Raw genomic sequence first — 25,253 nt, 5'->3', positions numbered from 1 at the left:
TCATTCTGGCACTATTTATCACCCTACTGACCTCTGCTGGTCCAACAAAGGAGAAGATACTGCAGTTGTCTTTCTGTCTTTCTTGCTGGCTGATGATGATAACTTAGGGCTTGATTTTCGCTTAGGAGATTTGCTAGACTTTCTTAGAGATGGTGATGGAGATAATTTTGATCTAATCACTTCTGGTGAAACCTTTCAAGAGAATTCAGTAACTCAATTCAGGAACTCCAACCATGGTTGTTATAATCAGACAGCAAAGCATATGTTTTAAATTACATCAAACTTGAGATGAAGTATCAAATGCTATGGTAGCCATCATGTCTTAATGTTGGTTTGAACCCATGCTTTTAACCAATATGCTAATTAACTACCCTAACATCAACAAAGCAAACTAAAAGTATGAAATTTCAAAATCTCAGAAAAATCACAAATTATTCAAATTATATTTCTCTACTTTTTAGAAAAGAAATAAGTATTCTAAAAATAGCATGGGACTAAAAAACAGACATATGTAAACCCCATTTTATAATAGCTGGTAACTCAGCAACAGAACCTCAGTACTGTTCAAAAGCAAAAATATTTCCTATTTATCTAATAGAGTAACGTGAAGATTAAATGATTTATATGAAGTGGTTGATACACAGTAAGTTGATCAATGTATCAACAACCTAATACAATTTAACTCCAAGAGATAAGTGTGTTATGAATAGGTTTTGCAACTAGATTCAGGGGAACACACAAAAGAAGTTGCTTTCAGCCCATCAGTGGAAGCATGACAGACTGTTATTTGCTAAAACTTACTGAAAGAAGGTAGTGCAGGTTGCCTCTTTCATGTAACTTGTTCTTAAGGGATAATAGAACTGAACTTCAAAAGTGCCCTAGAAGACTATCCTCTCATGCATGTGCTCTAATACAGTGAACTTAGACTACATTGAATAACACTATCAATTAGCTGCAGAAAGAAGTATGTGTTGCTGTTTGGCTTAAAGAGAGCAATGGAAGCAAGACAGAATGGGTTCATTTACACACACTGAATAAACACTGTCCTTATTGCATCTTTAATGTACTTGCTTCACTGACCAGGAAGGGGGTTTTAGTAAACTATGCCCTGTAAGCGGGTGTACAATGTCACATGCTCAATTCTGTGGAATATCTCTATACTGAATAGGACGTTCAGGTAACGTGTAAGGAACAGCTGTAAGCCAGCCTTCTTGACCACACTCCTGGAGGTTGGGCAGTACGGCAGTGGGCTGCACACGCTGAAAGAACACTATGCTTGCTTCCCCTTTCAAGTAACCAGAAGCTAATGACTTCTCTGGTTTATAGCCTTGTTGATGTTAATTACTAACATACACTTCAATAAACAGAATACCTCTTTCTTAATAATAATTTCTTCTCTCTTCTCCATGTTTTCTTGTTCCAGCTTCATTAATTCTCTCTGTATCTTCTGACGCTTCATTTCCAATGATAATTCATGAACATAATCGTAATTAATGTCTCCATTGTCAGAATCTTTAAAATAAAAATTCCATTGTCAGAAACTATAATTACCTATGCCAAAAATTAGAGGAATTTTTTCAACTAATTTTTATGCAAATTAAAATGGTAGATACTTCTATTAAAATAACATACTTCTAAGACATCAAAGAACTATATATTGTTTCTATAAAGAAATAAAATCAATATAGCTAATCTCATTATAAGATTATGTCTTTAGGAAAAGACAAACACTTTCAAGGTTTCTGGGTTTTCTGGGGGTGATTCTGAATTGCCTGGGGTCTTGGGTTTTTGGTTAGGAGATGGGATTTTTTAAAAGATAAAATTAACAAACTCAAGTGTAAATTCTAAGTATTAAAGACACCAAAGCCTTCACTATTTCATGCTGCAAATAATGTGACTGTCTCCTTGATTTTCTTAAAAATTCATTAGTTGAATAAACGTTACATTAGGCATGCAACACTGCTTCCTTTATTTTGTGTTTATTAGTGGCACAACTGATTTTTACCTAAAACTAAAGTTTGCTTTAATACTAACAGACTCACAGATCAATGGAATAGCACTGAGAGCCTAGATATAAACCCAAGCTAACTTTTGAAGGACCTGTAACATTTTCATTACAAGTGATTTGTACTAGTATCTTATATTAGAACTGTCCCTCTTTTCAATGGATCTGATACCACATCTTTATTTCCATTCATTTTTTCCAATGAAAATATGAAGGATAGTTAAGGAGGAAAAAAAGGAAGAAGAGTATGCAGAGCATTTCATTACAATACACAGAAGTTTTCGGTGGCTATTGGCACTGCTCTCACTCTTATTTGTCATAAATGCCAAGAAGCTTGGAGGAGGGAATGTCACTGACTTCTATCCTAACATATGACCATGTTGGGTTTGATTACAAATTGAAGTGCCTTCTCAAGCTATACTTTCAGTACTTAAGATCACCATTTTTCAACCTTGGGTAAAGAATTAGAATGAGGAACTAAAAAAACAATACAGATAAGCAGTCTTACTTGATTATTTAATAGACATAGCATAGGTCAAATACATTAGAATGTGAACTATCCATTCACGCTTGGAGGCTGAGAAAGTAGCTATATCCATTATCTGTGTGACTAAACTTGATTACCTCATACTGGAATATAATGACAATTTCTCAGTAAATATGTAGACAAAAGTATGCCTTCCAATTAGAAAGCAAGTACTAGACATTTAAGGGTATGAGGCCTTTACTAGATAAAATAATTGGAGATACTGAATTTAATTAAATGAATAATGGTTATCACTAGTTTTAATTTATACTCCACTGAGATACTTAAAATCAATGAATAAAAGGACTCAATAATCTGGTTTGATTATGTGATTAAATTATTGACAGATAGATAAAATTCTATAACCAAACATTACGGGTAAAACGGATGAAAGAGTAACTGAGAAGAATGGTTCACAGTGTTTTTGACGGTATTAACAGTAATGATCTGCCCATCTAAAAATTGCTACCTGAAATACCACCAATATAGAACAAATGGAAAAATGAGAAGTTTTTTTGAAATGGAAGCTTGCAGTCTTTAATCCCAAACCACTCAAACAAAGGGGGTCAGCCTGAGCACTTAAAATATACATCAAAGTCAATGTACTAAAGCTAATATAGTTTGCTTAGAAGAAAACACCTGAGTCTTTATTTGGAAACTACTTATTTTATGCATCTCTAGTATAATCAAAAGTAAGATGTTTTCCTAGGCTATATGAGATGGCCTACAAAGTAGGCACACTGTAACTGACAGTCCACTAACAAAAAAAGAAAAATCAGAAAGCATAACTGATTTTCAGCAAAGTTGCAGGATACAAAATTAATACGCAGAAATCTGTTGCATTCCCATATACTAACGATGAACTAGCAGAAAGAGAAATCAGGTAAACAATTCCATTCACAACTGCATCAAAAAGAATAAAATACCTAGGAATAAACCTAACCAAGGAAGTGAAAGACCTATACCATGAAAACTACGAGACACTCATGAGAGAAATTAAAGAAGACACCAATAAATGGAAATACATACAGTGCTCATGGATAGGAAGAATTAATATTAATAAAATGGCGACCCTGTCTAAAGCAATCTACAGATTCAATGCAATCCCTATCAAAATACCAACAGCAACAAACTAGAACAAATAGTTCTAAAATTCATATGGAACCACAAAAGACCTCAAATAGCCAAAGCATTCCTGAGAAGGAAGAATAAAGTTGCGGGGGGTTACACCCCCAACTCCAAGCTCTACTACAAAGCCATAGTAATCAGGACAATTTGGTACTGGCACAAGAACAGACCCATAGATCAGTGGAATAGAATTGAGAGCCCAGATATAAACCCAAGCATATATGGTCAATTAATATATAATAAAGGAGCCCTGGATATACAACAGGGAAAAGACAGCCTCTTCAACAACTGCTGTTGGCAAAACCAGACTGCTACTCTAAGAGAATTAAACTGGAATATTGTCTTAACTCCATACACAAAAGTACACTCGAAATGGATCAAAGACTTGAATGGAAGTCATGAAACCATAAAACTCTTAGAAGAAAACATAGGCAAAAATCTCTTGAATATAAACATGAGCAACTTTTTCCTGAACACATCTTCTCAGGCAAGGGAAACAAAAGCAAAAATGAACAAATGGGACTACATCAAGCTAAAAAGCTTCTGTACAGCAAAGGACACCATCAGTAGAACAAAAAGGCATCCTACAGTATGGGAGAATATATTCATAAATGTTGTTGAATTATCTGACAAGGGCTTAACATCCAAAATATATAAAGAACTCACATGCCTCAATACCCAAAAAGCAAATAACCCAATTAAAATATGGGCAGAGGATATAAACAGACACTTTTCCAAAGAAGAAAGTTAGATAGCCAATAGGCACATGAAAAGATGCTCCACATCACTAATTACCAGGGAAATGCAAATTAAAACCACAATGAGATTATCACCTCACACCAGTTAGGATGGCCAACATCGAAAAGACAAGGAACAACAAATGCTGGCAAGGATGTGGAGAAAGGGGGACCCTCCTACACTGCTGGTGGGAATGTATATTAGTTAAACCATTGTGGAAAGCAATACGAAGGTTCCTCAAGAAACTAAAAATAGAAATATCATTTGACCCAGTAATTCCACTCTGAGGAATTTACCCAAATAAAACAAGATCACAGATTCAAAAAGACATATGCACCCCTATGTTTATTGCAGCACTATTTACAATAGCCAAGAAGAAAACAAATCCTACCATTTGCAACAACATGGATAGAGCTAGAGGGTATTACGTTCAGTGAAATAAGCCAGGCAGAGAAAGACAGGTGCCAAATGATTTCCCTCATTTGTAGAGTGTAACAACAAAGAAAAACTGAAGCTCCGAAAAAACAGTAGCCTCACACACTCCAAGAAGGGACTAGCGGTTACCAAAGGGGAGGGTTGGGGAAGGTTGCGAGGGAAGGGAGGGAGAAGGGGATTGAGGGGTATTATGATTGGTGCACATGGTGTGTGTGGGGTCACGGGGGAGACAGTGCAGCACAGATAAGACAAATAGTGACTCTGTGGCATCTTACTATGCTGATGGACAGTGACTGCAATGGGGCATGGGGGGGACTTGATAATATGGGTGAAAGTAGTAACCACAATGTTTTTCACATGAAACCTTCATAAGAATGTATATCAATGATACTTAATTAAAGAAAAATAGAAAAATCAGAAAGCACAAAGCATAGGTTGGAACTCAAAAATAAGAATGTGAAACCATCAAGAAATTTAGAAATCTTATAGCTTGAGGTTATATTAGAACTGCCTTACAAAACCTGATTCATACAGATAATTAGAATCATCAGGAAAATATTAAATGTAATTAGAATGGCATATTTAACAAGGCAGAGATTTTTAAGAATATGTACAGAAAACCACATGCAATACATAAGGAAACATTGACATTCTTCACGTACAAAGAACTCCTACTAGTGAAAAGAATGGGTTAAGGACATGAACAGGCAATTCATGAAAAGAAACACAAATGATATATAAATATGCCACTTTCATATATTAAAGAGCCTTTCCCTGTCCCTAATTATAATACTAGGTATTGGCAAAGGTACAGATAAAAGGGATGTTCATTCTCCGGTGATAGCAATGTAAACTAGCATATCTATCCTGGAAAATAACTTAGCAATATGGGTAAAACCCTTAAGAATATTCATACCCTTTGATAAAACAATTTTACCTCTAGTAATCACATGCAAATTATCATAGATAAATAAAATGTACATGTATAAGAATTATATATATCTGAGTACTGCCTTCTCTCTTTAATGTACAGATTGTCACTGTTAGAGGTCTTCATTCTTACGTATACAGAGTAAAATATGAAATTTCCTTATGCTCCTCCCATTGCCATTCTTATTCCAGTGGTAACACTAATATAGTTAATGGCATAGTTTAGTGTTATATGCATAAAAACAAGCTTGATATTCATATCTTTAAAATAATGGGACTAAGACTACACAAAGATCTTTTCATGTCATACACCGAGGTCAACCACCTTCATTTCAGTATCTGCAAAGCATTTCATGATATGAACATATCAAAATTTATTAAACCACTTTCCTCCTGACAGACATTTAGTTTGTTTTCAGTAACTTACTGTTATAAATTAAGTTAGTTCAATGAACATTTGATATCTACTTTGCTTAACAAGTGCAAGTATTTCTTTAGAAGAGATTTCAAACTAGATTTGCTAGATCAAAGATAAGTATAACTTTTATTTTTACTGTTGCCAAACTGTACCTCATAACAGCTTTAACAATGTAAAATCCCACTTGATAGTATTAGTATTCTTCATTTCTGCCAATCACATGGGTTAAAAATGCTATTTTCACTGGAATTTCCCTATAATGAGTTTGAGCATTAATAGGCAATTTCTAATTCCTCTATGAATTACCTATCCAAGTTTGGTTTATTTCCCCCCATTTTTCAAGTAGACTTCTTTTTGTATTTGTGGAAGCTTATTATATGTATATACAGTGTTTCTATTATATGACTACACATTACACATCAAATATTTTCTTCTACTGATCTATTTTAAACATCTGTGTTTAGTTTCACAGAAAATTTATATAATCAAACATTTTATGGCTTCTGGGTGTTAACACCTTATTTTAAAAGGATGTACCCACCTCCAAGATTACCAAAATATGTTATTCATACATTTCCTCTTCTACTACAAAGATATTTCTGCTTTTTAGGTTAGTTCATTTATCCTTATGGTAAATAAATAAGAGATGTTTGAGGAAGAAAATAAAAAAATATAGCAAAAGGATTAAAGATGGCAGCATGAGAGGTGAGACAGAGGCTTCCTCCTGAAACAGCATATAATATGAAAATATAATTAATACAACTAATCCTGAGAGAGCAACAAGAAAGAGGGCTGTGCCAGACTGCATACACCTGGAGAAAAGAGGAGACCTCATGGAATGGGGTAACATATCAAAGCTGTGGCCAGGCGGGACCCAAGCCCTTCCCCCACCCCAGTTCACCAGCCGGAGGAAGAGAAATGGAGCGGGGAGGGACTGGAGGCCTGGGACTGCGCAATATCTAACTCTGGAGATCTGCTCTGGGAGTACAAACCTACATTTCATGGTGCTTTCATGATACTCTTGTGATTACCAGGTTGGAAAGCTAAGACAGGCAGAATTCCAGGAGGGACTGAGATTCCAGCTGCTTGTGGAAAGCAGGGATCCATATCCGGCTGCTCTGGGACAAAAGCTTATACCTGTGTGATCGGCCCACTGGATCGGGCAGTGGAGACTGGAAAAGAAGCCGGGAAGCAGGAAACAGCTCTTTCCTCACCCCAGGCACCAATACCACTCCCCTGTGAACCCCAACATTGCTTCAGGGGCTGAGCAGTTCCAGAGAGTAGAGCTTCTGGACACTAGAAGGTGCCATACACAAATATGAAATGCCAAAGGACAGAGTAAAATTAATATAACCCCTGAGAAAGATGACACGGACCTCAGGACTCTTCCTGAAGTGGAGTTCAAAATCAAAATCATTAACATCCTAATGGAGGTACGGAAAGATATTCAAGAACTCAGGAATGAATTCCGGTTGGAGATCCAATCGTTGAAGAGCACAATGGAGGGTATTAAAAGCAGATTGGATACGGGGGAGGAGATGATAAATGAAATAGAAACTAGAGAAGAGGAATACAAGGAAGCTGAGGCACAGAGAGAAAAATGGATCTCTAAGAATGAAAGAATATTGAGAGAACTGAGTGACCAATCCAAACGGAACAATATCAGTATCATAGGGGTACCTGAAGAAGAAGAGAGAGAAAGGGATAGAAAGTGCCATTGAGGAGGTAATTGCTGAAAACTTCCCCAATCTGGGGAAGGAAATAGTCTCTCAGGCCATGGAGATGCACAGATTTCTCAACACAAGGAACCCAAGGAAGACAACACCAAGACATATAGTAATTAAAATAGCAAAGATCAAGGATAAGGATAGACTACTAAAAGCAGCAAGAGAGAGAAATCAGATAACATACAAAGGAAAGCTTATCAGGCTATAACAACAGACTTCTCAGCAGAAACCTTACAGGCCAAAAGGGAGTGGCATGATGTATTTAATGCAATGAAGCAGAAGGGCCTGGAACAAGATTACTTTATCCAAGAAGAAAATCATTTAAATTTGAAGGAGGGATTAAACAATTTCCAAATAAGCAGAAGCTGAGAGAAATTACCTCCCACAAACCATCTCTAGATATTTCATCTAAAGATATTTCATGCAACTAATAGAAAAAAGCAGGAGTTGCAGTACTTGTATCAGACAAAATAGGCTTCAAAACAAAGAAAGTCTATTTTGAAGGGACTGCTATAGATGGAAGTGTTCCTAAGGTTCAATAGTGGTCACCAGAGGTTATAAAACCACAAAAAAGAAAGTAGAACAGCTAATAAGTAAACAGATGCAAAATTAAATTAACTATCCCCAAAGTAAATGAAGGGATAGGCAAAGAGTACAGAATATGATACCTAATATACAAAGAATGGAGGAGAAAGAAAAAGGAGGAGAAAAAGAAAAGAACCCTTAGATTGTGTTTGTAATAGCATATTAAGCGAGTTAAGGTAGATTCTTAGATAGTAAAGAAGTTAACCTTGAACCTTTGGTAACCAAGAATCTAAAGTCTGCAACGACATTAAGTACATACCTATTGATAATCACCCTAAATGTAAATGGACTGAATGCACCAATCAAAAGTCATAGAGTCACTGAATGGATAAAAAAACAAGACCCATCTATATGCTGCCCACAACAGACTCACTTTAAACCCAAAGATGTACACAGACTAAAAGTGAAGGGATGGAAAAAGATATTTCATGCAACTAATAGAAAAAAGCAGGAGTTGCAGTACTTGTATCAGACAAAATAGGCTTCAAAACAAAGAAAGTCAGTCACAAGAGACAAAGAAGGACATTACATAATGATAAAGGGGTCAATCCAACAAGAAGATACAAGCATTATAAATATATATGCTTCCAACACAGGAGCACCTACATATGTGAAACAAATACTAACTGAATTAAAAGGGGAAACAGAATGAATGCATTCATTCTAGGAGACTTCAACACTCCACTCACTCTGAAGGACAGATCCACCAGACAGAAAAGAAGTAAGGACAGAGAGGCACTGAACAGCACATTAGAACAGATGGACCTAACAGACATCTACATAACTCTACACCCAAAAGCAGCAGAATACACATGCTTCTCAAGTGCACATGGAACATTTTCAAGAATAGATCACATAGTAGGCCACAAAAAGAGCCTCGGTAAATTTAAAAAGGTTGAAATTGTACCAACCACCTTCTCAGACCACAAAGGTATAAAACTAGAAATAAATTACACAAAGAAAACAAAAAAGCCCACAAACACATGGAGGTTAATAACATGCACCTAAATGATCAATGGATCAATGACCAAATAAAAAGAGAGATCAAACAATATATGGAGAAAAATGACAAGAATAATTCAACGCTGAAAAACCTGTGGGACACAGTGAAGGTCATGCTAAGAGGTAAGTATATTGCAGTACAGGCCTACCTCAGGAAAGAAGAACAATCCCATATGAACAGTCTAAACTCGCAGTTAATGAAACTAGAAAAAGAAGAACAAAGGAGGCCCAAAGTCAGTAGAAGGAGGGACATAATAAAAATTAGAGCAGAAATAAATAAAATCAAGAAGAATAAAACAACAGAAGAACCAATGAAAGTAGGAGCTGGTTCTTCGAGAAAATAAACAAAATAGATAAACCTGTAGCCAGACTTATCAAGAACAAAAGAGAGTCTATACACATAAACAGAATCAGAAATGAGAAAGGAAAAAGCACTACAGACACCACAGAAATACAAAGAATTATGAGAGAATACTGTGAAAGATTGTATTGTTACAAACTAAATAACCTAGAAGAAATGGACAACTTTCTAGAAAAATACAACCTTCCAAGGCTGACTGAGAAAGCAACAGAAAATCTAAAAAGATCAATTACCAGCAAAGATATTGAATTGGTAATCAAAAAACTACCTAAGAATGAAATTCCTAAACCAGATGGTTTCACTGCTGAATTTTATCATTTAGCGAATATCTAATACCCATCCTCCTTAAAGTTTCCCAAAAAGCAGAACAGGGAATACTTCAAAATTCACCCTACAAGGCCAGCATCACTCTAATACCAAAACCAGGCAAAGACACCACAAAAAAAGAAAATTACAGACCAACATCCTTGATGAACGTAGAAGCAAAAATACTCAACAAATTATTAGCAAACCAAGTTCAAAAATACATCAAAAAGATCATCCATCCCGATTAAGTAGGCTTTATTCCAGGGATGCAAGGATGGTACACATTCGAAAATCCATCAGCATCATCCACCACCTCAACAAAAAGAAGGACAAAAACCACATGATCACCTCCATAGATGCTGAAAAGCCTTCGACAAAATTCACCATCCATTCATGATAAAAACTCTCAACAAAATAGGTAAAGAGGGCAAGTACCTCAACATAATAGAGGCCATATATGATAAAGCCACATCATACTTAACAGCAAGAAGCTGAAAGCTTTTCCTTTAAGATCAGGAACAAGACAAGAATGCCCACTCTCCCCACTTTTATTCAACATAGTTCTGGAGGTCCTAGCCATGGCAATCAGACAACACAAAGAAATAAAAGGCACCCAGATTGGCAAGGAAGAGGTTAAACTCTCCCTGTTTGCAAATGACATGACATTGTACATAAAACCCTAAAGAATCCACTCCAAAACTACTAGATCTAATATCTGAATGCAGCAAAGTTACAGGATACAAAATTAATACACAGAAATCTGTGGCATTCCTATACACTAACGATGAACTAACAGAAAGAGAAATCAGGAAAACAATTCCATTTATAATTGCATCAAAAAGAATAAAGTACCTAGGAACAAACCTAACCAAGGAAATGAAAGACCTATACTCTGAAAACTACAAGACACTCATGAGAGAAATGAAAAGATACCAATAAATGGAAACACATCCTGTGCTCTTGGCTAGGAAGAATTAATATTGTCAAAATGGCCAACCTGCCTAAAGCAATCTACAGATTCAATGCAATCCCTATCAAAATTCCAACAGCATTCTTCAATGAACTGGAGCAAATAGTTCTAAAATTCATATGGAACCACAAGACACTGAATAGCCGAGCAATCCTGAGAGGGAAGAATAAAGCAGAGGGGATTATACTCCCCGACTTCAAGCTCTACTACAAAGCCACTGTCATCAAGACAATTTGGTACTGGCACAAGAACAGACCCACTGACCAATGGAACAAACTAGAGAGCCCAGATGCAAACCCAAGTATATATAGTCAATTAATATATGATAAAGTAGCCATGGATATACAATGGGGGAAATGATAGCCTCTTCAACAGTTGGTGTTGGCAAAACAACTGGATTATTATTTAACTTCATACACAAAAGTAAACTCGAAATGGATTAAAGACTTGAATGTAAGTCATGAAACCATAAAACTCTTATAAGACAACATAGGCAAACATCTCCTGAATATAAGCATGAGCAACTTCTTCCTGAACCCATCTGCTCGAGCAAGGGAAACAAAAGCTAAAATGAACTCATGGGACTACATCAAGCCTAAAAGCTTCTGTACAGCAAAGGACACCATCAACAGAACAAAAAGGCATCCTACAGTATGGGAGAATGTATTTGTAAATGACATATCCAACAAGGGGTTAACATCCAAAATATATAAAAGCTTCAACACCCAAAAAGCAAATAACCCTATTAAAAAATGGGTGGAGGTTATGAACAGACACTTCTCCAAAGAAGAAATTCAGATGGCCAACAGGCATAAGAAAAGATGCTCCACATTGCTAATTATCAGAGAAATTGAAACCACAATGAGCTATCACCTCACACCAGTTAGGATGGCCAATATCAAAAAGACTAAGAACAACAAATGCTGGTGAGGATGCAGAGAAAGGGGAACCCTCCTACACTGCTGGTGGGAATGTATATGAGTTCAACCATTGTGGAAAGCAATATGGAGATACCTCAAAAAATTAAAAATAGAAATATCATTTGACCTGGGAATTCCACTCCTAGGAATTTACCCAAAGAAATCAACTTATCAGATTCAAAAAGACATATGCATCCCTATGTTTACTGCAGCACTATTTGTAACAGTGAAAAGATTTGGAAGCAACCTAAGTGTCCATCAGTAGATGAATGGATAAAGGAGATGTGGTACATATACACAATGGAATACTATTCAGCCATAAGAAAGAAGCAAATCCTACCATTTGCAACAACATGGATGGAGCTAGAGGGTATTATGCTTAGTGAAATAAGTCAGGCAGAGAAAGACAAATACCAAATGATTTCCCTCATTTGTGGAGTTTAACAATGAAGCAAAATGGAAGGAACAAAATAGCAGCAGACTCACAGACTCCAAGAAGGGACTAGTAGTTACGAAAGGGGGGTGGATAGGGAGGGAGAAGAAGGGAATTGTGGGGTATCATGATTGGTGCACATAGTGTGTGTGGAGCCGCGGGGAAGACAGTGTAGCTCAAAGAAGACAAATAGGGACTCTGTGGCATCTTACTACACTGATGGACAATGACTGCTATGGGGCATGGGGGGACATTCAATAATAAGGGTGAATGAAATAACAACCATGTTTTTCTTGTGAAACCTTCGTAAGAATGTGTATCAATGACACTTTAATGAAAATTAAAAAAGAGTACTGAGAAGTGTTCTGTAATCAAAAAGTTTGAGAAATACTAATATAGACCAATTACTTCTGAGTCTAGCTAAAACTTCTATTTACTTTAGATTGAAAATATAGAAGGTAAGTCATTAAACTAAATCAGTCTCACTAACTGGGGACTGAGTTGACAAACTTCATTCTTCAATACTCTTCCAAACATACTTTTAAACCAGAGAGACAAAATGATCTAAGTCTGTGAGTTTCAATCATGAGAAAACTTAAACAGACATGTGAATATTTTGTATGTAAAATTACTATTCAAGACTTTTACTCAACTTTTAAAATAATTTTGTATATAAAAGGCTCTTGTAGTAAAATTACCTTAGATTTTTTTTAAAGATGAGAGTCTAGAGCAAAACCTTGGGAATCAACATTTAACGGATAAATAGAATTCAAGGTGCCTCTATGTAAGTCAGGAATATGTAAGCCTCTATATTGAATAGAAAGACAGAAAACCTGAAGAGTGATAGTTGGAAGCCAAGAGGAAAGTGTTTCAAGAAGAAAAAGGTCTTGAATATGTCATTGCTGCAGAAAGGTTGTAAGAGAGAGGAGTTGGTCTCCATTTACTTAGCAAAGAGGAGGTTATTAGTGACTTTGAAGAGCAATTTCAGTGAAGACTATGGTCAGAAGACTAAATACACGAGGAGAGAAAACAGATATAGTAAGGTATAGAAAGAACTCTTATAAGACTTTAGTTGTAAAGGGGGAGTGAGCTGGGTGATGGCTACAATTAATATGGATGTTAAGGATATGAAAGATAATGTATAATAAATGAACAAGATTACAAAGGGGGGAGGAAATCAGATCCATAATACAGGGAAATATAACTATATAGAAGGAGGGAGGCCTTTTACAAAAAGTAATAGGAAGTAAAGAAGTTTAGTGTGAAAAAACACTAATTTGTGGAAGTAATGGGAGGAAGTTGAGGGAGTCCGTGCATAAAGAGTTCCATCACCTCTGTGTAGTAAATAGTAAGCAGGAGAAAAGGAGGAATTGGAGACTTAAGTAGAGGTTTGAAATAGCTACTATGAAGAGGAGGGGAGAACTGACTTGGGTTTCTGAACATTTTAAATGAGAAGAGAGAAATTTTTATTCTCTATAGATAAGCATCTGTATGTTTCAGAATGTTTTTTTATCCAAATATAATTAAAATGAAAAGAAAGAATGTTGAGTGTATTAAGTTAATCCCTTAGTATTTAGCCAAAGTTACTGTCCAACCTAGAACAGTCAAGGTTTGTCATATTTTATTTCATTATATTAACTAATTTATCAACTACAATGGGACATTATAGCTAGCTGCCTTTACTGCTATTTTGTGGGAGTTATTGGAATGGCTTGTGAAATCCCAATGAATTATCATAGGGAAGTTTCCTATTTGTTCTTAGAAGGAACTTTTTAACAGACAACACTGTCCAAAGATGGAATGAATTTTCTTTAAAAAGTACTGATTTTCAATTTACTGGAAGGGCATTTAGGGTACTTTACAAGTATTAGTCTAGAAGTTTTCAGAGACTTTTCTTAAATATAGTAGTAAATAATTTAAGCTTGCAGGTTCTAGGCTGTTAACAAGTACTCAACTCATCCATGGTAGCTCAGAAACAGCCATAGAAAATATGTAACCAAATGGGCATGGCTGTGTTCTAAAAACTTTATTTGCAAAATAAAGGCAGGCCTACAAGCTAGAGTTTTCTAACACCTGGTCTAAGATTTTAGCACCTAAGTTTCCTGCTAAGGAATTGCTTAAATTCTTAAAACTCTAGTTTTGCCATCACTAAGCACAGGAAGAAAGCTACTGAATTAATGAGGTAAGTATATAAATTATATTAAAATTCCTAGCACACCCAACATATTCAATGTATGTGAGTTCCCTATATTTGGTAATGTGAGGCTATAGTGTTCACCTTCCACGTCATAGAATAGAAAAGAAAACATTCATAGTGTAGAAAATAAATGCTTATTTGTTAAGACAATGATTCAAAGACGGCTTTGCTAATTTTTCATGAACAAATCACATATCTCAATTATCATCTGATTTTTTTATTTCTTCTAAGGATGAAAGCCAACAATTTCCTGGAAATAATTTTTCCAGGTACTTAAGATTTTAAAATCTCACTTTTACATTTTATGCAGAACAACAAACATAAATTTAGAACTTTTTTTAACCTTGGCATTGAGGAACTTAAAAATCTACAAATATGATAAAATTCCAAAGGACTGTGATGCTACACAATAAAGTTCCAGAGGGAAAAAAAGGATGGGGAAGTTGAAAGACACTTTTTCTGCCTTTGCTCTGCTACTATTTGCCATTTTCTGCCTTGTAACTCAGTAAGGTAGGAACAAGTCATAAATGATTCTGAAAGAACAGGGAGATTACAGTTGAAAGAAAAGTATTTTGAAGTCCACAGAAAGTCTACAAAGTAATCAATAAATTGACTGTATACACAATCATTTAAAAAACTCACCATCTCTACTAGTTTCCCATTCTACGTTTTCTTCTTCACTTTCTGGAGTTCTCTCCTTAGTGATTTTTATGTCTTCCTTTTCCCTATGTCTGCCTCTTGAAGATTCTTTCTAAAAAGTATATACATACAGATTACTATATTTAATTAAAACTTTGTGAGATAGTTACTGTAATACAGAGTATTTCTAACTTCATTCACCTTTGTTTCATTAAAGAATCAGTTTTGCAAATAATTACTTTATCTACTTACTAGGTAGAGAAAGCGACAAGTTTTGTGTATTACCACAATGTAAATCCTATACTGTATCTATTTTTACTAAATAACTGCAACTTCTTAAGGTTACATTTCTTTAGTAAATGTAAGGAATAAATGTAGAGTAACTGAGATTTTAAAATACACAATGCAAATCTAATACTTTAATAAGCACTTGATAGTGTACCACACACTAAGTTTCTATGTGAAAATCATAAGGGGAAAGTTTAAAGTGGATAAAATACAACAGAAGGATTTATAAGTGAATATAAGAAAAAATGACTAAAATAGGTTACATTGTTCAGAGTAGACTCACAAAAATAATTGCTGATCTGACTTTCATAGTTATGTAACAGCATTCTCCTACACAGCTAAAGACAAATACAAACTCATTTAATTATTTTACAAATCCTTCAACAAAAGGATTTTTCCCTATTTTGATGAAACCAAAATGGTAGCTAATATAGAAAATCAATCCTTATATTGCAACTGAAAAACAGAAGTTTTACATTTATTTCGAGGTGTAACAGTAACATACAGTCAAAACAGGATAATAGCAATTCTGCTTACAAAAATTAAATATCCTATATTTAGAGGGATAAAGACTCCAAACCACATTCTGTTAAATGGTAATTTAACACCAAGAGGGTCTGAAGCAGCAATCTATGATCAAACATATTAATATTTTTTCAACAAAACAAATCAATTCACCAAATGCATGAAGACAATAATTAGCTTCTTATCAATTAAGATCAAGTTTTGCTGCCAAATAAATTTATGCCTAACTTAGGAAATATATCCTATATTTAGAGGGATAAAGACTCCAAATCACATTTTGTTAAATGGTAAGAAAATAAAATAGTGTCATAAAGTTATTACCTTCTCACCACAGTGTCTCTTTCATTAATACTCTCAGTCCTGACTACAAAAGACCCTAACACACAAAAACATTAATTGCTAAAAGTTCTTTCTCGGCATTACAATATAAAATTTGTAATCGCAAAACACAATTTCTCTTTGTAACATTCTCTTTAAAGAACTCTAATAATTGCCCCTAAATTTTACTTATTTAGGTATGAAGTCATGTTGTTAGTGTTAGTTGCTATATGACATATATGGTTGTTGGTAAGACAACAGGTGAAAAAAATCCTTAAAAGATTATATAAGAGTAGAACTAGCCATGGAAATATGGTAAAAGATAAAAAAAAAAAAAAGGGAAAGGAAAGAAGCTCCTATTTATATTAAGGCAAAAGGAACAAAATCTATTTTTACTCTTAAAATATATTCTATGGAACATCAATGAAGAACCACTCTATATCCCATGCACCCTCTGAATGTTCTATGGATTAAACCCATTATAGTATGTTCAGTATGTACTATATAAAAAAATTTTTATAGGAAGTTACATCCAAATTATTGAATAATATATTGCTTTTCTGTCTACTGAAAATATCAGGTAATATCCAATTACAAATATTAGCTGACAAGGGTTTCAGAGCAATTGTGTTGGTACTGCAAAATCAACAATCTGCAAATTTGTAACAATATTTTTAACATATTTAGAAAATATAATCTCAATAAATTTCAGTAGCCATTTATGTAAATATTTTATAATGTTTACCATATATATTTAAATTATGTCATTTTTGAGTTGTCTATTGTTTTTCAGTATGAGTCTGATACTGTCCCCAAAGATCATGAATAATTTCTATTATCAAGTACTGGAGACTGAATCCAGGTGGAATTTCAAGTTAGAAGACATGTTTTTTCTAATACTTTGTCACTATCTCATCTCAAATCATAATACATTACTTCGCTCTTTCTCTTGTCATATTCAAGTAAGTAGGGTTGGGTATTGTTCCATGTAGTACAGCATGGTCTGCTCTTTTACCTTCCTCTATTTCTTGAACAGACTGGCTTGTCATCTTACTTTTCAGAAGTGCATACATATGAATTAGAAGTACAACTGTTTGACTGTTTTATTATGTATTATAAATTAGCCATCCCGGAACATGTGCATGTTGAAATACTTGTTAAAGAGCCACAATATTTTAACAAGTATCCTTGCAATAAGAATTCAGAATTGTTTTTGTATTTCAAAGTATATTAAGTAACACCACCAAGAGGGTCTGAAGCAGCAATCTATGATCAAACATACTAATATTTTTTCAACAAAACAAATCAATTCACCAAATGCATGAAGACAATAATTAGCTTCTTATCAATTAAGATCAAGTTTTGCTGCTAAATAAATTTATGCCTAACTTAGGAAAAATGTTTGGTTTTAAGGTTCTTATGTTTCAGAAACAAAATAAATGACTGTGGATTTTTAATTACTTTCATTTTATTTCTATTTTATATTACATTCATATTTTTCCTTAAACATTATATAAACTGCAGATTACCTTCATTGTGAACTTTATTTTTAGATAGTAAGGAGGTATGACCAAGAATTGGATCTACAAAGAAGTGTTGAGCTAAAAGAGTTGAAAACTAGTAAAACTGGATTTAGCAACTAGAAATATTAAAAGTCTTTGTAAGTAATATAATCTAACCTTCCCCAAGCAGAAAAGGTTTCCTTAAATATTGTATAGTTATAGAAGTCCTCTATTAGGAGAATTTCAGGAAAAAAAATTTATTCCTGAGGTCTCTGCTGTTCACTAATGCAACCCTGTGCTCCCATTTTCACAGTTCAAATTATCAGAAAAATCTTACACTCTCTTCTTATACCTCTCCAAAATTTGATTAGAACTAGTTCTGCCCTCTAGAATTGTGCTAAACAAATCTAGTACTTATTCCATATGCTAGCCTTTTAAATATATGAACACTGTTACTACATCTCCTCAATATCTTCTTATACTAGGCCAAATATACCTTACACATTGATCATTAACATTTCATGATCTGCATACTGTTCATCACTCTCATCTTTTCTGGGCAAACTAATCTGCCAATGTGCTTCAGTGAAACATGATAACTATAATTAACTGGTTTTGCCAGAGCAGCATATAGCATATTGCTCCTACCTTTCCTGGTGTAGAATTGAAATTATACTTGCATTAATGAAATCTAACTTGTTTTGCATGAAGCTTAAACAAGGAAACAATCTTACAAAAACTATCTAAATTTAAACTACAATCTCACATAAAAATGAAATCAGAAATAGAGTAAACTTCAGGGATGGGGTGATTTGGTAATACAATGAAATCATTACAGACTGAAGTTTCTTTTTTTCCTTTCTCACAGTTCTGCTATTCCTAGTATAGACCTCACATTAAGGCATATTTCTTTTACCATAATAGGAAGCAATGTAGGTTCTGCCAATAAGCCTCTCCCCTTATCACAAAATAAGGCAAAGCAACGGAGACAGTGAGTAAAAGGATCAGTAGTTGCCAGCAGTTAAGGGCAGAGAGAAATGAATTTTTAAGGCAATAAAACTACTCTGTATGTGTTATCACAGAGGATACATGTCATTATACATTTGTTCAATCCCACAGAATGTATAAAACCAAGAGTGAACCCTAATGTAGACTATGGACTTTGAGTGATAATGATGTATTGTTATAGGTGCATCAATTTTAAGAAATGTACCACTTTGGTTGGGGATGCTGATGAGGGAGGTTGTGAATCTATGGGGCAGAAGGATACAGGACATCTCTGTACCTTCTGCTCAATTTTGCAATGAACCTGAAACTCTAAAAAATAAAGTATTCAAATTACAAAAAAGAAAAGACAAAATGAGAAAATTATCTGCACCTGATATCATAAACAAAAGGTCATTGTCCTTAAAATACAGAGGTTCTTAAAATACCGAAGAAAAAGACCAAAAAAAAGGGAAAATGGGCTGGAGATAGCAAAAGAATTCATAGAAAATGCCCCTTAAATATATGAAGATGTCCAACCTCACTTATAAGAGAAACAAAAATTATACTAATACAGCATTTTTCTATCAAACTGGCAAAAGGTCACAAGTTGGACAACATATGCTAACAAAGCAGAGGAGAAACAGGCACTGCCATATACTGGTGGCAACAATGCAAAATGGTATGGCTCTGAAAAGGAATTTGTCATAATTTAGCAAAACTATATATGCATTTACCCTCGATACAGCATTTCCATTCCAGGGATTTCTTTCCCCCTAAGACAAACTAAAAAACAAAAACCCCAAAACAACAAAAACACAAGTGCACAAAGCTATTCACTGCAGTTTTACTTGCAGCAGCAAGACTACAATAACCTAATGCTCATCAGCAGAAGACTGGTTAGGTATGCATGGTGCACTCATGGAATGAGGTGCTATGAGAGTGTAAAAAGGCATGAGAAACATGTGTATACATTGCTATGGAATGGCCTCCTGGACTCCTGTTAACTTAAAAAAAAGCAAGGTAAAGAAAATGTATACAATATACTAACTTTTATCTAAGAAAAAGCATAATACTCCTATATAAATCCTAATTTTTAAGTGCATATATCATATATACATCTGTGTGTTAAAGTGTCATGACAATCGAAAAACTAGTGAAATGGTTATCTACAGGAAATAGGGCAGAGTGATCAGGAGATAAAAGATAAGACTTTTCTAAATATAACCTGTCTTAAATATTTAACTTTGAACCCTTGTAAAATGTTTTATATAATTTAAAAAAACAGAATTAAGTCAAAAAGACAAAAAGAAACCCCTAAAACTAAAATTAAGATGAAATAAATCAACCCAACTGTTCTTTCAATTTTGTGGTTTAACCATATAAAGAAGAGCTGTTTCAAGTGACTTCAAGTACAGTAATTTGATTATATATTCCTAAGAGATTTCCACAAGTATTTCCCTAATGGGCTATATTCTAATAACTACAAAGATACCTTAAACAGGTCTCAGCAATCATGTTATTAGTAATACTATTGTTAATTGTTATTCTGGAACCATTAAACATAAGATAATGTAAATGAATGTCAACAGGGATCATAATAGCATATTAGTGTCAGTATAAGTACTAAACATAGTGCCAAAAATTAGTTGTTCATGATGATATGAGCCTAGTGTACAAAAGGGGCCACAATTTAACTTTCTTCCCCACCTTAGCTCCTGGCATGGAAAGCCCATAGCTAGGTTTAGCACCTCCCCTCCACTCATTCTTTTGGTCATCAAATGCTAATGACTGTACTTCACATAAGCCTCTGTGTCAAATTCAGTTCTACTGTGTTAAGTTTACTTCAGATTGCCTAGACTAGCCCTTTTCAACAGAAACACAATGCAAGCCACACACGTCATTTTAAATTTTCTTGCCATATTAAAAAGAAAAAAAGAGACAGGTAAAATTAATATTTTGGTAATACATTTTATTTGCCTCAATATATCCAAAATATTGTCATTCTAATATATAATCAACATAAAAATTATCAATGAGATAATTTGACTTTTACTTTACAAACCAACTCTTTGAAATTCAGAGTGTACCTTACCCTTTCAGTTCACCTCAATTCAGACCAACTATACAAGTGCTCAACAGTCCCACTGGACAGTGCAGACCCTAGACCACAAGAGGTTCTCAACACTGGCTGCATTATCAGAATCACTTTTCATTTACTCAGTGTGAACTTACTGGTTCCAGGGTCTGGAGATGAATTTGTGAACAAGACAGATCTCTTGGCATACAAGTCTCTTTTCTCTCTTGCCAAACCTAGACTCTCACACATTAAGACCAATCACAACCTGCTCCTAATTTACATCTTTGGCCCTTATCTCACATTTATGTGCCATAATCCTACACTCTAGGCAACACATATCCTCATAGTTGCTCAAACACACTAGTCCTTTAAAACTTGTTAGTGTTACTGTATTCATTTTTCCTCTTCCTAAACTTTCACCCCTTCCCTCCTTCATCACCCCAGTGTAAACGTCACTTCTCTCTGTTAAGTGTTCTGTTTCCCCAGACAGCTGTTTATTTTCTCCATGGTACACTTTGCTCACATTCCTCTGACATAACACCACACTCTATATAGTTACAATTTCTCTACCTTGCAGATGAATTTTTTAATTGCACTTTCATTGCACGTTTTATTGCACTTCACAGATATTGCATTTTTTACAAATTGAAGGTTGTAGCAACCTTGATCAAGCAAGTGTATCAGTGCCTTTTATCTAACAGCATATGCTCACTTCTTGTCTGTGTCTCATTTCAGTAATTCCTGAAATATTTCAAACTTTTCATTGTTATATTTGTTAATGGTTATCTGTGCTGAGTGGTCCTTGATGATATACTGTAATTGTTTTGGGGTGCCATAAATTATACCCATATAAGATGGTGAACTTAATAATGTGTGTATTCTGACTGTTCTCCCATCTCTCTCCCTCTCCTTGGGCCTCCCTATTTCCTGAGACACAATATTGAAATTAGGCCAAATAATAACCCTACAATGGCCTCTAAGTAAAAGGAAGAGTTACACACTTCTCACTTAAATCAAAAGCTAAAAATGATTCAGCTTAGTAAGGAAGGCATGTCCAAAGCCAAGACAGGCCAAAAGATAGGCCCCTTGCTCTAAAGAGTTAGCCAAGTTGCGAATGCAAAGCAAAGTTCTTGAAGGAAATGCAAAGTGCCACTCCAGTGAACACACAAATGATAAGAAAGTGAAACAGCTCTACTGCTGATATGGAGACAGTTTTAGTGGTCTGGACAGAAGATCAAACCAACCACAACATTCCCTTAAGCCAAAGCTTAATCCAGAGCAAGGCCCTAACCCTGTTCAATTCTATGAAGGTTGAGAGAGGTGAGTAAGCTACAGAAGTTGGAAGCTAGCAGAGGCTGCTTTATGAGGTTTAAGAGAAGAAGCCATTGCTATAATAACAAAGTGCAAGGTGAGTCAAGCAAGTGCTGATGTGGACGCTGCAGCATGTTATCCAGAAGTTCTAGCTAAGATCATTAATAAAGGTGGCCACAATAAACAGATTTTCAATGTAGATGAAACAGACTTCTGTTGGAAGAAGATGCCATCTAAGACTTTTTTATCTAGAGAGATGTCAATGCCTAGCTTCAAAACTTCAAAGGACAGGCTGACTCTCTGGTTAGGGGCTAATGTAGCTGGGAATTTTAAGTTGAAGCCCATCTCATTTATCATTTCGATAATCCTAGGGACCTTAAGAATTAGGCTAAAGCCTGGATGATAGCACACTTGTTTTTGCTTTACTGAAAACTATAAGACCTACTGTTGAGGTCCTACTACTCAGAAAAAGATTTCTTTCAAAATATTACTGTTCACTGACAAAGCACTTGGTCATCCAAGACTCTGACGGAGATGCATGAGATGAATGTTGTTTTCATGCCTGCTAACACAACACACATTCTGCAGCCCATGGACCACTAAATAATTTTGACTTTCAAGTCTTATTACTAAAGTACAGATTTAAAGGCTTTAGCTGCCATAGACTGTGATTCCTCTGATAGATCTGGACAAAGTAAATTGAAAACCTTCTGGAAAGGATTCACCATTCTAGATGCCATCAAGAAAATTTATGACTCATGGGAAAAGGTCAAAATCACATGAACAGGAGTTTGGAAGAAGCTGACTCCAACCCTCATAGATGACTTTGAGGGGTTCAAGTCTTTCAGTGGGGAAAGTAACTGCAGTTGTGGTGGCAATTGCAAGAGAACTAGAACTAGAAGCGGAGCCTGAAGATGTGACTAAATTGCTGCAATCTCAAGACAGAACTTGAGTGGATGAGGAGTTGCTCCTCATGCATGAGCCAACAGAGTGGTTTCTTGATATGCAATTTACTGCTGAAATGACAACAAGGATATAGAATAAATAAACTTAGTTGATAAAGCAGTGAGTTTGAGAGAATTGACTCCAAATCTGAAAGAAGTTCTCTGTGGGTAAAATGCTATCAAGCAACATTGCTACAAAAAACTCATTTGTGAAAGGAGGAGTCAGTCAATGTCACAAACTTCACTGTCTTATTTAAGAAATTGCCACCGCCATCCAAACCATCAGCAACCACTATCCCACTCAATCAGCAGCTATCAACACTGTGGCAAAACCACTTCCATTCATCAAAAAGATAATGACTTGCGGAAAGTTCAAATCAAAGTATTTTTACAATCAATTTTTAATTAAAGCATGTACATTGCTTTTTTAGACATAATGCTATTTATTATACACTTAACAGACTAGAGTAGAAATATACCTTTTTTCATGTACTGAGAAACCAAAAAATTCTTTTGATTCACTTTATTGTGATGGTCTAGAACCCAAAATACCTCCAAGGTATGTCATTATTTATGCATTTGTCTCCCCGCAAGATCATGGGTTATCAACCCAATAATTCAGACACACTGTAGTTGAGTTCAGATACAGAGAAAGGGTGGGATCAGTAAATCTGCAGAAAATCACACACATTCGATCTTAGCTTTGCTATGCTATCCCCTACCAAAACTAAACCTGATTTTTCCTAGAGAAATTAATTATGTGAAGATTAACGGTCACATGTGTTGAAGTAGGAATGTATTATAGAAATGATGGACATCTGTCATCCTGCCAGATATTACCACCCAAAATAATAATAGTTTATTAACAGTTTTCTCTAAGTTTGGATAGTAAATTCCCCAAAACTTGATCACTCTTGAATCTTGCCACTATATCCTTTATTATGCATGAAGCTCAGGCCTTTGAAGGCTTTCTCATCTAAGGAAAACAAGAATAGGCTTTAAGTTTCTTAAAAAATGCCAACTTTGCGGTACTACATTGATATGCTGAACAATATAAACCTTCATGATCAACAACACATTTCCACTTAGGTATATATTAACCTAAATCTCCAATGCTAATGCCCACCTCTTATTAAGATCCTAAAAACAACTGACAGAAAAAAGGTTAAGAGGTATTCTAATACCAGTAAGCATCATTTAGTAAGCAGTCATCATGGAATAGTCAGTCTTATTTTACATAAGTTTTCTTTACAACTACACACTGATACAGGCTATCAACTCCGTTTTACAGATGAGGAAACTGACAATTGAGTTAAATAACAATTCCTAAGGTCACGTGTTCAGAATATGAATTCCAGATGTTTGTTCTTTACATTAACTAGTCTGTCTAGTGGTGTGCTAGAGCTAGTTCACACTGACTCACAAGAGCCAAATGTTAATTTTTTAGGAACTGTACAAGCCATTATTAAACAGAGCTATAATTAAAATTAAATTACATAAATAATTCAACAAAATAATATAAATCATAAAAAAGGTAATAATCATTCAAAACTCACTTCTTAAATATTTTATACATTTTGCTCTTGAGATTAATTACATTTCTTGTATGTATGTGTGTATGAGTAGGGGGTGTGTGAATGTGAATACTATATTATGGTGTGCAAATGACTATGTCTTTCCAACTGTATTCAATGATAGCACTTTGCTAGCTTGAAACTGACCATGATGGGAGTATCTGCACCAAGGAAATTGATAAATCCTACAAAGCATGGCTTTCTTTTGTTTTCTGGGTGGTTTTTTTGTTTAACAGCAAACAAGGAGTCTATTCATTATTCTGAATCAACAAATTATCTCAAAATGCAATACACAGGCTCAGTCCCTACCTGCAAATTCTAACTCAGTAGATCAGTAGCAGAATAGCAGCAGGTATACTTTGAAAAAGACCACCTTTCCCCAAAAAGAATTTTGATATATACCTCCA

At 34.9% G+C, this 25,253-nt stretch overlaps 1 protein-coding gene and 1 long non-coding RNA gene across 14 annotated transcripts in view; one reads left to right on the top strand and one right to left on the bottom strand.

The window, feature by feature from the left end:
- Positions 1–25,253, bottom strand: part of ZC3H13 (zinc finger CCCH-type containing 13) — a 94,672-nt gene that overhangs the window by 58,172 nt on the left and 11,247 nt on the right. For 12 of the 13 annotated variants that reach the window (XM_036889669.2, XM_036889668.2, XM_057494549.1 and 9 more), the window contains 3 exons: positions 15,324–15,432; positions 1,373–1,512; positions 32–192 (listed from right to left, as the gene is read on the bottom strand). In XM_036889669.2, coding sequence (XP_036745564.2) covers positions 32–192; positions 1,373–1,512; positions 15,324–15,432 — 410 coding nt within the window. The remainder of the gene's footprint in view (positions 1–31; positions 193–1,372; positions 1,513–15,323; positions 15,433–25,253) is intronic. The other variant, XM_057494550.1, reaches the window with a different exon arrangement.
- Positions 15,450–19,372, top strand: LOC130681418 (uncharacterized). Its single transcript, XR_008994558.1, has 2 exons — positions 15,450–16,204; positions 16,426–19,372. It is a non-coding gene; the product is annotated as an uncharacterized LOC130681418 (long non-coding RNA).

The sequence above is a fragment of the Manis pentadactyla genome, chromosome 17 (assembly GCF_030020395.1).
Source record: "Manis pentadactyla isolate mManPen7 chromosome 17, mManPen7.hap1, whole genome shotgun sequence".
Classification (NCBI taxonomy): Eukaryota; Metazoa; Chordata; class Mammalia; order Pholidota; family Manidae; genus Manis; species Manis pentadactyla.
This window is presented reverse-complemented; position numbering and strand designations above follow the sequence as displayed.